The 15,742-nt window shown below is 39.5% G+C and overlaps 1 protein-coding gene across 1 annotated transcript in view; it reads right to left on the bottom strand.

Moving 5' to 3' along the window:
• The window catches only part of afap1l1a (actin filament associated protein 1-like 1a), a 44,019-nt gene that overhangs the window by 4,693 nt on the left and 23,584 nt on the right, over positions 1-15,742 (bottom strand). The window contains exons 2-14 of the mRNA XM_073820648.1: positions 11,554-11,679; positions 9,809-9,892; positions 9,638-9,726; positions 8,969-9,080; positions 6,443-6,541; positions 6,155-6,363; positions 5,890-6,069; positions 5,608-5,691; positions 4,171-4,249; positions 958-1,107; positions 569-780; positions 199-344; positions 51-108 (exon numbers count right to left, since the gene is read on the bottom strand). Of these exons, the coding sequence (XP_073676749.1) occupies positions 51-108; positions 199-344; positions 569-780; positions 958-1,107; positions 4,171-4,249; positions 5,608-5,691; positions 5,890-6,069; positions 6,155-6,363; positions 6,443-6,541; positions 8,969-9,080; positions 9,638-9,726; positions 9,809-9,892; positions 11,554-11,679 (1,628 nt within the window). The remainder of the gene's footprint in view (positions 1-50; positions 109-198; positions 345-568; positions 781-957; positions 1,108-4,170; positions 4,250-5,607; positions 5,692-5,889; positions 6,070-6,154; positions 6,364-6,442; positions 6,542-8,968; positions 9,081-9,637; positions 9,727-9,808; positions 9,893-11,553; positions 11,680-15,742) is intronic.

The raw sequence follows: 15,742 nt of genomic DNA, 5'->3' as shown, positions 1-15,742 counted from the left end.
ATTAGTGTGCAAGCACATGACAAAATGTTTGTTCATCTGCGACCACAAACCTCTATGGCTTCGAAAGGGACCTCATCATACGTTCTCGAATCTGTGGAGGTTGCCCATCTAAATAAACAGGAAAAGAAACGAGAACAGTTAAGGTAGTCAAAAGCAACAAGTTGACCAAATCTAAAAACTTCTTAACCCTCAACTCACAAGAAAGAGTGACGGGCAGCAGTACGGATGTTGGCAATAGTTTCCACATCTACATAGTCATAATGTAGGGACTCTGGGTCAGCAGAAGAACCGGTTTCTGCCAACAAGACTCCCAGCCAGCGGCCCATGTCCTCCGAACAACTTGCCTAACACAACAAACACACACAGGAACAAACATGAGCTACAAGCACAAACAGAGCCGGAGACAAAATATACGGTAGCACACACAGACATAAACTCAGATTTGGAAATAAAAAACAAATTAAAAAAAAAAAAAACAAGAATCAATTTTCTTGTAGCATGTTTTCCAACTGCCAAAATACAGCTTTATAAAAACTGCTATAAAAATGTTGCATAAAACATTTAGTACCTCTAAAGCTGTCAGCTCTGAACCTCCTTTCAATATCCTCAGGGCAAAGGGGTGCTTGGGCCCGAGGCCTGGGACAACCTCGCATCCCTTTAGAGTTACAGTGGTATGTGGGACCCGCTGTTCTCCCTTTTCATGGTAAAGGTAAAGAAATCCGGCCCGCACACGACACCAGTGTTCCTTCCAGCACTGATTTAACAGCACTCCTACATAACCTAACACACACACAAAGAATTACAGCAATTATTACAGTACGCCCAACTCGGTTTCATGGTGTAGATTTATTCCGCTTCACTGTCTGACATCAAAGGCTAAGAAAGAGAAGTTGAAAATAACAGGTGGAGAGAGTCATGGGTATTGTAATCCGAGAAAGGGAAAAATGGGTCTCCTACCACACCGAGGATCCTGGTCGAGTGATGTGCGGGCGTCTCCTGGCAGTGGAGGCTTTCTCTTGGAGAAACTGATAATTCTTGTGATCTTTCTCCCTGCGGCTCGGCTTACGGTGCCCGTTAGCTCTGACAGTGCACCTCGCTTGGGTTTACCTGTAAACACACGGTTGATGGTTCAGTAAAATGCAAAGATATGTTTGGTCCCCTGCTGAAAAAACCAGCTAAAACCAGCCTAGGCTGGTTGGCTGGTCTTAGCTGGTTTAAGCTGGAAATGGCTGGTTTTAGCTGGTCTCCCAGCCTGGCCAGGCTGGTCAGGCTGGTTTTAGCTGGTGGTTTCCCAGCCTGACCAGCTAAGACCAGCCTGACCAGCCTGGCCAGGCTGGAAAAATGGCCAAAACCCCTCTAAAACCAGCCTGCCTCCCAGCTATGACCAGCTAAAACCAGGCTGGTTGACCAGCTAAAACCAGCCAACCAGCCTAGGCTGGTTTTAGCTGGTTTTTTCACCAGGGTCTACAGACACAATCTGCGAAATTAGGCCAAAGCTAATAAAGACTTTCACTGGTCCAAACAATGATAACCATAAACAATCAACATCCTGCATAAAGACTTCCTGATTGCTAATAGTGCGCCTGTGACAAAGCTCAGGGAAAAAAAAAAAAAGAATACAGTGCGTGTCTGAGAGATAGAGGGAAGAAAATTGAGAAACAATATTTTTACATTCAGAAGAAATTGTGAGTGTTTCTTGCCAACAAAAACGCAATGATATTGATGTTTTGAGTGGTTGCCAGGGTGTTGCTATGCATTTTTAAGATGTTTTTTTTCTTTCAATGAAGGAGTCACTATGTGGTTTCTAAGGCTTTTATAGTTGTGATATTGATGTGGTGTTCTGGTTGGTTTCTTACACATTCCTATGTGATTTCTTGGGTGTTTTGGACAGTTGCCAGGGTGTTGCTATGCAGTTTCTAATATGTTATGGGTTTTTTCTAACAATGATGGAGTCACTATGTGGTTTCTAAGACTTTCTGAGTTGTGTTGTTGATAAGGTGTTCTGAGTGTTTTTTTACACATTACTATGTGGTTGCTAGGGTGTTTTGGATTGTTGCCAGGGTGTTGCTATGCAGTTTTTAAGGTGTTATGGGTGTTTTTACTCACAGTGAGGTAGTTCCTCCATAGTTTCTAAGGGTTTCTGAGTTGTTGTGTTGTTAATAAGGTGCTCTGAATGTTTTTAACACATTTCTATGTGGTTTCTAGAGTGTTTGGATAGTTGCCAGGGTGTTGCTATACGGTTTTTAAGATGTAATGTTTCTTTTCTAACACTGAGAGAGTCACTATGTGGTTTCTTAGACTTTTTGAGCTGTGTTGTTGATAAGGTGTTCTGAGTGTTTTTTTACACATTACTATGTGGTTGCTAGGGTGTTTTGGATTGTTGCCAGGGTGTTGCTATGCAGTTTTTAAGGTGTTATGGGTGTTTTTACTCACAGTGAGGTAGTTCCTCCATAGTTTCTAAGGGTTTCTGAGTTGTTGTGTTGTTAATAAGGTGCTCTGAATGTTTTTAACACATTTCTATGTGGTTTCTAGGGTGTTTGGATAGTTGCCAGGGTGTTGCTATACGGTTTCTAAGATGTAATGTTTCTTTTCTAACACTGAGAGAGTCACTATGTGGTTTCTTAGACTTTTTGAGCTGTGTTGTTGATAAGGTGTTCTGAGTGTTTTTTTTACACATTGCTATGTGGTTGCTAAAGTGTTTGGATCATTGCAAGGGTGTTGCTATGCAGTTTTTAAGGCTTTATTGGTGTTTTTCTCATAGTAAGGTAGTTGCTATGTAGTTTCTTAGGCTTTCTGAGTTGTTGATTAGTGGTTCTGAGTGGTTTTAACATGTTGCTATGTGGTTTATAGGGTGTTTTGGATGGTTGCCAGGGTGTTGCTATGCTATTTCTAAGGTGTTACTGGTGTTTTTCACATAGTGGGGAAGTTGCTATGTGGCTTCTCAGGCTTTCTAAGTTCTTGTGTTGTTGATAAGGTGTTCTAAGAGTTTCTTAACACATTGCCATGTGGTTTCTAGTGTGTTTTGGTTGGTCGCCAGGGTGTTGCTTTACAGTTTTCTAAGGTGTTACTGGTGTTTTTCTGATAATGAGGGAGTTGCTATGTGGTTTCTAAGGCTTTCTGAGTTGTTGATTAGTGGTTCTGAGTGGTTTTAACATGTTGCTATTTGGTTTACAGCAGGGTTCCCCAAATCTTACCCTGGATGTCCAATGCGCTGCAGAGTTTAGCTCCAACCCTGATCACACTCACCTACCTGTTATTCTCTAATGATCCTGAAGACCTTGATTAGCATGCTCAGGTGTGTTTGATTAGGGTAAGAGCTAAACTCTGCAGGAAAATGGATCTTGAGGTCCAGATTTGGTGACCCCTGGTTTATAGGGTGTTTTGGATGGTTGCCAGGGTGTTGCTATGCTATTTTCTAAGGTGTTATTGGCGTTTTTCACATAGTGGGGGAGTTGCAATGTGGTTTGTCAGGCTTTCTAAGTTCTTGTGTTGTTGATAAAGTGTTCTGAGCAATTTTTAACACATTGCTGTGTGGTTTTTGGGGTGTTATAGATGGTTGCCAGGGTGTTGCCATGCAGTTTCTAAGGTTTTATGAGTGTTTGTACTCACAGTGAGGAAGTTGCTATGTGGTTTCTAAGTCATTCTGAATTGTTGTGCAGTTAATAAAGTGTTCTGAGTGGTTTTTCACACGTTGCTATGTGGTTTCTAGGGTGTTTTGGATGGTTTCCATGGTGTTGCTATGCAGTTTATAAAGTGTTTCTTGTGTTCTTTTCACAATGAGGGAGTTTCTATTTACTCTCTAAGGCTTTCGGAGTTGTTGTGTAGTTGATTAAGTGCTCTGATTTTCTATGCAGTTTCTAGGGTGTTTTGGGTGTTTTTTTCTCACAGGGAGAGACTTTCTATGTGGTTTTTAAAGCTCTCTGAGCTGTTGTGTTTTTTGATGAGGTGTTCTGAGGGATTTTTAATGGATTACTATGTGAATGATTTGGGTGTTTTAGGTAGTTCCCAGGGTGCTGCTATGCAGTTGCTGAATATGAGCAATAGTAATACTTGCCTTAGCAAACAACACTAATAAAGAGAAAGACAGAAGAACTGTAAGTCAGATTAGAAAAAAAGGAAACAAATCAAAGCCAAATGTGTAATCAGAGAAGAATAAACTGAAGATCTCACCATTTTCCCGTCCATCGCGAGCACTTTCTCCACTTGGCATACTGTCAGAGTCTGAGGTTTGCTTCTCTGAAGAACAGCACTACAGAGAAAACATCACAGTCAGATCAAACAAAAAATTTTCAACAAAATATAACTATTATATGACCAATACTGTAAAATAACATATGTAGATTATCGAAAACTAGGTGCAGGAACAGGGTGCTGTTGTGGCCAGACAGCTACAGCAACAGAGTTCAGACAGGAAACACACTCCCAACACAGTCTACCTTTCAAAACCAACTGCTAAATTCAGATAAAATGTGTTTCCTGACATACAAACACATACACATCATAACATTCCCTATGATTTTGCCCCTCACAACAGGTCCCTTAAACTCAACACATTATTTAAAGCTGCTCTGACATAATTTACCACCCTGAGCTTGACACCTTTTAATTAAAGCAGATGGAGTGTGAGCCCAGAACATTTAAATGCTGTCAGTCTGTTTACACACACAGACCCGCATTCACAGCAGCACTGGGGATGTAATTACACACAATGACAGAGGACAGACTCGCATCCATTTAGAACAACAATTTATATGCACTACTGTTTAAAAGTCAGAGGTCAGTAAAAATTTATCAAAAACAAAGTATCTTATGCAGGGCTCTGCAGTGCGACCATTTCAGTCGCATTTGCGACTTAAAACTACCGTGTGCAACCATGAAAAAATATTTAGGAGCACCATGTGCAACTGACCCAATCAGCATATTTGTGTTTACGCTGAGGGGAGCTTTATAGGTTTCTACGTGTTTTTGCAATGTTAAGTAATGTATCAAGGACATATCTCATAAATCATTGTGCAGTGTAGAGACTTTTTGAGATTGCGATGAACTAAGATGAGTGACAGCTTTTAATGATTTTTAAGGGAGTTTGTAAATGAGATATTGATTTAATACAACAGTTAAATAAACAGGAAGTTAATATTAAGTGACTTACATTGTCTGACTATAACACTATTGCCTTATTTTGCTCTATTTCATCATCAAAAATGGTCTGAAACAAGTCACAACTGAGCCATAGAAATTTTTTTTCTATGCCACCTCTATAGTATAAAATACATTTTGTTAATACTGATTTCATTTGTTTGGTAACTTGTTCTTATTCTGTTTTTTTTTTATTAGAAATGTTAAAAAGCTTAAAAAAATTGACTTAAAAGATTTGCCAAAAATGCCATTACAAAGGTAAAAACAAAATTCCCCTGTAAATCACTTTTAGGAGTCAAATATCGTAATGCGAAGGTACATTGAGAGGTGCATAGTCACAATGAGACCACATTTTACAGAAAGCGTATCCCTAAAGTTTCCTCCAATCCATCACTGGCACGCTTTACATGTCAGTAATAAAGATGAGATGCACAGGAGTCATAAATGAACAAATGTGTGCTGGAATCCCACCTTATCCAGTTCAATCTTCCTAGGAATCATGGGAGATGATGGACTGTCCAACCCATTCCCCTGACCTGTAACATCACGCACCACCTGTAATCACACAAAGATACACACACATCAGTGGTTTCCTACAAGTGTAAACATGGTCCATCACACAGAGGGTCCCTATTACAAAAGCTATTTCCTCTTCTGCAATATTGTTTATGGCAATAGGATACGTCTATTGTGTGTATGTATAATGGATGGATATCCAAGTGTGCGTGCAAGCGAGTGAGGGACTGTGTTTACTTGGAGCCATTTCTCAGCTTGCTCCTTGCTCTGCACGGCTAACACCAGAGCCTCCCCGCCGGGAAGAGAGAATCTGAGCTCGTGCTTCTTCCTCCGGCCATCTTTGGGAACGTAGATGACGGTGCAAAGGCTGAGTGGTATGTCTGTGTAGGGCGACTGGTCTTTAGAGCTTTTATAGCACTATAAAAGAAGATTCAGAGGTTTCCATGTATCATAATAGCACGAGAAGGCTCATTTTTATCCCTCAGGGCTGTTGGTAGCTCACCTGGAGTCTGTTTTCGCGGATGACAGTGAGCTGTTTGGCCCACTGGCCGAAGCGTTTCTTCCTCAGCAGGAAGGCACAGATATGGCAGTCTCTCACTGGGGCCATCGAGTTCTCCTCTGAGGGCCACTGGTGCGTCAAACGCTGGCCTTTCTCTTCTTCTTCCTCGTCATATGACTCATAAGAACTGCTTAAGGCATCCGAGTCATTATCTGCAGGAGGAGTAATGACATACTAATACTAATAAGAAATGACATTGCTATTTATAACATCAGGGTTTTTCCCGCTTACAGGAGTTTTTGCGTCGTCCGTTCACTTGCGTTGTTGGGTAATTGTTCTCAGCATCTTCGTAATATCCATCTTCAATGGAATTAGGAGGACTGGAACTGCCTGGGGATATAAGAGAGATGCATAATGGCACATATTGTGTGGCAAAAATATAAGCTTGCTAGTTTTTGGCAAGAGTGACCTGCAGTGCAAAGAAAAAAAGCTGGCTTTGTGAAAGGACACAAAGTAAAAGCTTTTGCCAGAAAGTTGCATGGCAACGTGCATGAACTAACTGACATCTCTTATCATCTTCTCACTGAATTTCTTGAATGAACTGGAGTTTTCTTTTAGCATCATTATTAAACTGCTATTGCTTTATTTGAAGAATAATAGTATTTAAGACCGGGCTCTGTCTTAAAGGAGAAGTTTACTTCCAGAATGAAAATTTCCTGATAGTTTGCTCACTTGCATGTCATTCAAGATGTTCATGTCTTTCATTCTTCAGTCGCAATGAAATTACGGTTTTTGAGAAAAAACATTTCAGGAATTTTCTCCATATAATGGACTTCAATGGTGGCCAACGGGTTGAAGGTCCAAACTGCAGTTTCGATGCAGTTTCAAAGGGCTCTATATGTCCCCAGCCGAGGAATAAGCGTCTTATCTAGTGAACCAATCGGTTATTTTCTTAAAATGCATACTTTTTAACCACAAATGATCATTTTCACGCATTGCATAATCACACTGGAAAAGTCAAATGCTGTTAGTTCTTCGTCACTGTACTTTGATTCAAGAAGGTAGGGTAGGGTGAAAAACACCATCTCATTTTCTCATCATCCAATATTGTTGTTTTACCTTTTTTGTAAAGGACGTTTGACTTTCTTTGCACATTCACTTTGTAAACACTGGATCGGTACTTCTGCCTACGTCACACATGTGTGATTATGTAATGCGTGAGATCGAGCTAGCGCAAGATAAGCATTTGTGGTTAAAATAGAAAATGGGCAATCATTTTGCTTTATTCCTTGGCTGGGGTCATGTAGAGCCCTTTGAAGCTGCATAGAAACTGCAGTTTGGATCTTCAACCCTTTGGTCACCATTCAAGTCCACTATGTGGAAAAAAATCCTGGAATGGTTTACTCAAAAACCTTAATTTCTTTTCGACTGAAGAAAGACATGAACATCTTGGATGACTTAGGGGTGAGTAAGTTATAAGGAAATTTTAATTCTGCAAGTAAACTAATCCTTTAAAGACTCGAAAACGAACATTTCATGGACTTGGTCTTGACTCTTGAACAGACTCTGTGTCAAAGACACGGAAACTAACATTTCATGGACTTCGTCTTGGACAAGTGGGAAATCCTTCTCTTTGCTGACTGTATTTATATCTTGCACCTGCCAACAAAAAACTCTAAATCTGCAGGTCAGAGTTAAGCAAACATCTTCACATGAGCATGTGTTTCCAGTCTCTTGCATACAACTGAATTCAATGTCAAAGTCAATGGAACAAAAAGTCTATTTTTGACCCCATTTACTTTCCTAATGCCTATTCTAGTTATTATTTTAAACAATTCATTGTACAGTCTGTTCCAGACACAAAAAAAAACAAGTTGGTATGATTCTTTAGGGTTAATTAAAAATTTGGTTAAAATTCCTCAATGGTTTTTACCTTGTCAAAAACACCTCTGTTCACAGCGAGCCGTTTCGGTGCATGACTCTTTAAATGATAATGAGGTACTGCTCACCCCACCCACCCCTCTTTTCTGTTTTTTTTTTGTATTCGGTGGCGCGTTACCATTAAAAATAAAACTAATCCACTGCGTCCTTAGTTGCTCACATTTCGAGAGGAAGTAAAGACTCTTATTTTCACTTTTACATTCAATAACAAAATACCTGCATTGCTTACAAGACATTTTTGCTGCTACAGCTGCTCGAGCATGGAGAAAATGACTAACAGCGTACAATTGACTGAGGGTGGAAATATGCAAATATAGGACAGTCAAATCAGTGGTCGTGGGCGGGGCCTAAGCAGTATGACATCATACTGCTCAAAAAATCAAAACGGCTTTATAACGGAGACAGGTTTATGTTTTTGGGGATTAAAAAAAATAGGATTGAATGCATTTTTATCATTGTAGTGTGGTTGTGATCACACTGCTAAAACACATTTATATGCAAACACCATTTAAAAGTAAATTTTGCATTGGATGTCCCCTTTAATCATTATTTTGTAACTTCACAATCAATAAAGCTCTACTCTGGTATGTAATGTTCACATTTTAACAATCCAGTCAATTCCTTATGGATTTTTCCTTCTTGAATATACAGTTTCATCTGCAAATGTGTCCCATTATAGTAGCAAATGGGTTAAAAACTGCTATTCACTTTGAATTCAAGTGGTTCACGTAAATAATGGGAAGATCTGTCATCAGTGCTTTGACTTTGGAAAGAGCACAAAGTTGTAACATCACTCTCCAAGTTATTTTATGTATAGGAATTTTTATAGACCGTGCCATGTTTTCTAAGCAACGGAAATACAGCAACAAGACTCACTGCGGCTGGTGATATATTCTGGCATCTTTCCAGGGCTGAGTGGCACGGCCTCTTCATAGTAATCCTCTGGAGGTGGTGTGTTGGGCAGGGGGGGAGGCGAGTCCGCTGTGCTCTGGTCCAAAATATGTGGCAAACAATGACTTAGTCCATCTGTCTGCCCCATCACATTAGTTCACACTTAACATCTGCTTTTCAGTGAGTCCTCACAATTTCGCAAAGCTATGTGGCTCCGTTCCACCACTCGGCAAGTTACTCTAATAACAAATGATATGTGACCGCTGCATCCAATCAAAAGCCAAACCCACATGCCACATGGATGACGGCTGAGAAATACATCAGATACTGGCCATCGAGGACTATTGTGCTAATAATGGCACACAAACACACTGACACACTCAATGAAAAATCTGACTCCTGGAAGACTGTGCTGTCTTAATAACGGATAGGATCTATGGAGACTTCAGTGATGGTGACGTGACTTTAAGATAACAACCTGGCTCTGCGCGTGCAGGTTTCACTGCAGCATGATTAATCTTCCTGTCGTATCTCACCGTAGCAGAGCACAGCCCTTATTACACACTGACATCAGGGTTAATGATCCACTATATATTAGCGATGGGTCTTAAGAGCAGAGCATTATGGGTAAGCCTCTGAGAGAAGATTTCTTACTGGTTTGGGGACAGTGTGGTCGGTGTGTTTTGTCTCTGGCTCTTTTTTCTGATCCTCTATTTCAACTTTCAGATCCCCGAGGTCACAATCTGTAAAAATGTGAAAACACATTTATGAGCGTAATATTCCAAAACATTGGAGACGTAAGTCTCATAGATGTTCTCCACTTACCGAACGTATCAAAAAGGGATTCAACAAAGCTGGTGCCGTTTCTGTATACTGAGGTGTTCATGTACATATAGTCTTTTCCAGTGACTGCAAAGAATGAGATGAGATGAGGAAAGAACGTATGTATGTATGTAGGACAGCTGCCAAAAGCTTTTTCAGTCTCATTTAGGAGAAAAACAAGGCCTCATCACGCTGATGTTTATCCCCCGGTCTTGTCACTTTTTGGTCCAAGGGTTTTTTTCTTTGTCTAATTTGTCTCAAGCACATTTTTCTATAAGTTCTCTGTCAGACTGATGTTTAATTTGTCATTTTTGTGCAGTTCTCTGCTGGAACAAAACAGTTTGTTGCTCAATGTGGTCAATTAGATGAGACCACAGTGTCTAATAGGCTTATCCAGGGTGGTCTATCAGATCTAACTAAGCTGACCAAGCTTTTTGGAGGGAGAAAAGGGTGTTTAATTGGGGTTAGAGTTAAGTTCTGCAAGAAGGTAGCTTTCCAGGAACATTGCTAGACATACAGTTGAAGTCAAAAGTTTACGTACACCTTGCAGAATCTGCTAAATGTTAATTATTTTACAAAAATAAGAGGGATCATACAAAATGCATGTTATTTTTTATTTAGTACTGACATGAATAGGATATTTCTCATAAAATACATCCACAAGAGAAAATAATAGTCAAATTTATAAAAATGAGCCCTTTCAAAAGTTTACATACACTTGATTCTTAATACTGTGTTCTTACCTGAATGATCCACAGCTGTGTTTTTTTGTTTAGTGATAGTTGTTCATGAGTCCCTTGTTTGTTTTTTTGTTTTTTAGCATTTTTGTGCATTTTGAACCATTTCCAGCAATGACTGTATGATTTTGAAATCCATCTTTTTACACTGAGGACAACGAGGGACTCATATGCAACTATTACAGAAGGTTAAAATGCTCACTGATGCTCCAGAAGTAAAAACAATGCATTAAGAGCCAGGGGTGTAAACCTTTAAACACAATGAAGATGAGTAAATTTTTCTTATTTTGCCTAAATATATTTTTTTTTATTTAATACTGCTCTTCAGAAGCTATAGAAGATACTTATATGGTTCCCAAAATAAGTGAAAGTTACCTTGATCATCAAAAAATGTTCACCCCCTGGGTCTTAATGCATTGTTTCCTTTCGGAGCATCAGTGAGCGTTTAAACCTTCTGTTATAGTTGCATATGAGTCCCTCAGTTGTCCTCAGTGTGAAGATGGATCTTATAATTATACAGTCATTGTTGGAAAGAGTTCAAATGCACAAAAATGCTAAAAACAAACAAACAAACAAACAAACAAACAAACAAACAAACAGAATTTGTGGGACCTGAAGGATTTTTTTTGAAGAACAGCGGGCAGTTTAACTGTTCAGGACAAACAAGGGACACATGGATGTTGTGGATCATTCAGGTAAAAACACAGTATTAAGAATCAAGTGTATGTAAACTTTGGAACAGGGTCATTTTTATAAATTCCACTACTATTTTTTCTTGTGGACTATATGTAAACATTTTTATGTGAAATATCTTATTCATGTCAGTACTAAATAAAAAATAACATGCCTTTTGTATGATCCCTCTTATTTTGGTAAAATAATTAACATTTTGCAGATTCCGCAAGGTGTGTGTAAACTTTTGACTTCAACTGTACATGGTCTGGTAGACCACTAAAGACCACTAAGCTTGGACCAGATGATAACCATTAGACACCAATATTAGGTATTTACCTGAGGGCTGAAGTTGTCTGAGAAGGTTCCTCACAGCTGTTTTCTTCTCTTCTGTAGCACAACTCAGGGTCTCATGGTCCAACAGCTTCAACAGCACATTCAACTCCGTCACCAAGAGCTCCATCGCTGAAGGTCAAAGCTCAGGGTTAGAGGTCGATAGAAACCAGACTATACAACTGTCAGTTTTTGTCAAAACAACAGATTAATTAGACCAACCATCAACCTGTCAGCATGAACAAGCAACAAGTGAAAACAAGTGTCCAAGTCATTTTAGAGCCAAATGCAACCCTAAGAACTTTGTGACCCTAACTCTGTTTCTGGGTACTTTTGAGGAGAGGGGATAGTGAGCTTGAGATCAACTCAGGTCTTCATCATTAATCATCAGTCTCTGACTTTCGAAATCTTGTAAAGCTAAGATGACTGAATCAGAATGGATCTAGATGCATGGTTCTTTGTAACATTATATTCCACAGGGTGTCTTCAGTATGGACACACATGTCAGCAGACAATATGAGTTATGGGCAGGGGGATGATGACGGGTCAGCAGAATTATAAATTGGAACAGGTTTGGAGCTCAAAACTTCATGCTGGGACTCTCAAGCTCTCTTCCAGGTCTCTGTGGGATGAAAACCGCCCTGCTGGAGAAACCAAAAACCCCTGTGTAGAGTCAAAGATGTACCCTCTGATCTATGGCGAGCTTCCCATCCCACCTAGCAAGCTCACAGAGAGCATCAGAGGAGGGGCCAAGCCCAATAAATACATTCAAAGTCTGACATCTAAACTCCCTCAAGACAAGTTAAGACAGTGGGTTAACCTCTGGTCTCTTACATCTAGATTATGTAGAGAAAAGGACTCAATGACATTGCTGTGAGCCTGCATGGGGAGCTTTAATCTGAAGGAGGTGGGTTGAGGAACATAGGATATCTCAACAGATTCCGCCGCCCCCAAACTGAAGCTCACAGTGTTACGCACCATTTTCTCTCCCAAACCCATTACTAATGAGCCGCTACTACTAATGCTGAGTGTTTGAGTTTAAACAAATGCACTGTCAGCAAATTAGTAAAAACATGTAACCAAAAACCTGGACTGCAAATATGTTTTGAAGGATGAAAAAACAGCAGGGAACAATAAAAAGCAGATTCGTCAGCGACCCTAGGCAGTGTGTGCCCGGGCAGGAGGTTTGCTGATTTGGAAGGAATCTGACTGTTTTGTTCAAGGAAAGTAATCAAGCCATGTGAACACCTCCTGTCCCAGTGGGTATGAGCTCATGGTCAACAGTGCAACCACACTGATCACGAGCAGAAGGCTGGAGAGAGAAGGAGTGTGAACAGGGCTGATCATCCATGTCCATCACACAGCTGGACAATCTGGCTTGGACAGAGGGTCAGCTGAGCCAAAGTATCCACCTCAGGGCCTCTGGGCTCAGTACTGATATTAACAGGTGTGGTGGGTCAAGACTCAGATCAGCTTCAGCTGTCAGATACTCCACGAGTAATGTATTAAAATATGGAATTCCTTCAAAAGCAGAGAGAAAAATGCTGAAGTGACAAAAAAGGATATGGATGGATGGAAATTTAACTAAAATGCTATCTTAGACTGAGCTATATACTTTTGCATTTGAAACCTTTTTTCTATGTGAATACATTTTAAAATGCAATTCATTCCTGTGATGGCAAAGCCAAATTTTTAGCAGCCATTACTAAAGCCTGATGACACGATCCTTCAGAAATCAATCTAATATGGTGAATTAGTGCTCAAGTAACATTTCACACAGATATTTTTAAATAATTATACACTAAACTGGGACAGAGGGTCAAAAGTTTATATACACCTTGCAGAATCTGCAAAATGTTTATTATTTTACCAAAATAAGAGGAATCATACAAAATGCATGTTATTTTTTATTTAGTACTGGCATAAATAAGATATTTACATAAAAGACATCCACAAGTCCACAAGAGAAAATAGTAGTTGAATTTATAAAAATTACCCTGTTAAAAATTTTACATAAGCTTGTGTTTTTTTTTTTTTGTGATAGTTGTTCATGAGTCCTTGTTTGTCCAACAATGACTGTATGATTTTGAGATCCGTCTTTTCACACTGAGGACAACTGAGGGACTCATATGCAACTATTACAGAAGATTCAGACGCTCACTGATGCTCCAGAAGGAAAAACTTTTGACTTCAACTGTAGATATTATATTGTATGGGCTGACTCTCACCCCTGTTCAAACCATCTGTTTTCCAGTAATAGATATATCTGTTTTCTGCACATTCATGCTGGTTTACCATGGCTACACTCCAATTTCAACAATAACCAGCTTAACCAGCATGTTCCCACAATGGGCATCTTGGAAGCTTTTCCAAGCTGTGTAAGATATTCTGGCATAAGCACGTTCAGGATTTTTCAAGTATAGAAAAATGTGTGACGGTATGGTCAGCCTCTCTTCTCTCTCTGTATTTTTCGTGCTTCACTCAGTGGCCACCACCCTCTTCTACATCCCCATGAGAAACCTTAATGAATGATGTGCTTCTAGTTAGATTGTGCTGTGGTCCAGAAAATGTCAAAACGCTTCAGCATCACATCTCTCCATGGGGAAGGTGAGGAGTTTAAAAGTCACAAAGAAATACAAATACGCTAATTCACACAAACACATTCTTACACCCACATGTACAGAAATTACTCATCTGAAATTTGGGTCAGCGGACTGCTGCTTTGACAAGAGTGTTTTTTTCTTCTTCTTTGATTCACCACAGTTGCAGAAACTTTGTTATTGACTAATGTACTGCAAAACATCTCACTTCCTTTTATCGTGTCCCCAGCTGCCTTACAGGCACTCCCACCGGTGTGTAAGTCTGAGTGGTTCTCTATTCAGACTTGTTGACACAAGGCCCTTGTAATCACAAAAAGGCTGAGTTTAACTTTGCGTGTTGCCCTTAACATGACCTTCTCCAGGAGACTTGGTTGCAAGTGCCCAAATATGCTACATGTGCCCACTTGGCAAATTATTTGAAGAATTTAGTGTTAACACCAGTTGTGTGGAGTAACACAAGCCATTCAAAGCAGTGTGAAGAGTCAGCATAATAAATGTGTTAGCTGTACATAAAAGCACATGTGTAAGCCAAGCTGATGATCTAATAGTAACTGAAATGACACAAAGAATTACAGAAGAGGCTTCATTAAAGCAGAGAAACACTTGGTAGTTACTGCTAGTTTGATGCTGGTCTGCCTGGTGTAACAGGGCCAGTAAAGGCTTACTAGCACTATTTTTTTGGCATCGCAGAAAAAAGGTACAAAAGTTGTCATTAGGGTGGTACCCTTTCAAAAGGTACACTTTTGTACCTTATATACCCCTAAAGCTTGCAAATAAGTACCTTAAAAGGTACATATCAGTACCTCAAGTGTACATATTAGTACCTTAATGATACAAAGTTGTACCTGTTGAAAAGGTACCACCCCAAAGACAGCTTTCCTTATTTTTCTAACAGTGATAGTATTTTACAAAAAGATTTAAGAATTAAAAGAATTAACAATAAACAATATTTTTGTTGTTCCGAAGTTCAGTAAGACCTTCGTTCCCCTTTGGAACACAAATGAAGATATTTTTGATGCAATCCAAGAGCTTTCTCACCCTGCACAGACTGCAACACAACTACCATGTTTAAGGTCCAGAAAGGTAGTAAGGGCATTGTTAAAATAGTCAATGTGACATCAGTAGTTCAACTTTAATTTTATGAAGCTATGAGAATACATTTTGTGCGCAAAGAAAACAACAAAAAAAACTTTATTCAATGATTTCTTCTCTTTCGTGTCAGTCTTCGATTGCGCGTTCACGAGAGTACCAATATGTGTGTAAAGCTGGCATTCTGATATCTTCGTAAAAAAAGTCTGAAGATTTTGACTTGCAATTTTTTGCCCAGCCTTACTTATTTGAACCAGAACATACAGACGATGAACTACCTTTCTTGTTCTTGAACGTGGTTGTTTCATTGCCGTCTATGCAAGGTCAGAAAGCTCTCGGATTTCATCAAAAATATCTTAATTTGTGTTCAAAAGATGAACAAAGGTCTTATGGCTTTGGAACGACATGAGGGTGAGTAATTAATGACAGAATTGTCCTTTTTGGGTGCACTATAACTTTAAGCAATGCAGTATAGACACCAGCTTCCAAAACATAACATGCGTTCA

This window comes from Garra rufa, chromosome 16 (assembly GCF_049309525.1).
Source record: "Garra rufa chromosome 16, GarRuf1.0, whole genome shotgun sequence".
NCBI lineage: Eukaryota > Metazoa > Chordata > Actinopteri > Cypriniformes > Cyprinidae > Garra > Garra rufa.
The sequence above is the reverse complement of the archived record's forward strand: the minus strand, read 5'-3'. Positions and strand labels throughout refer to the sequence as shown.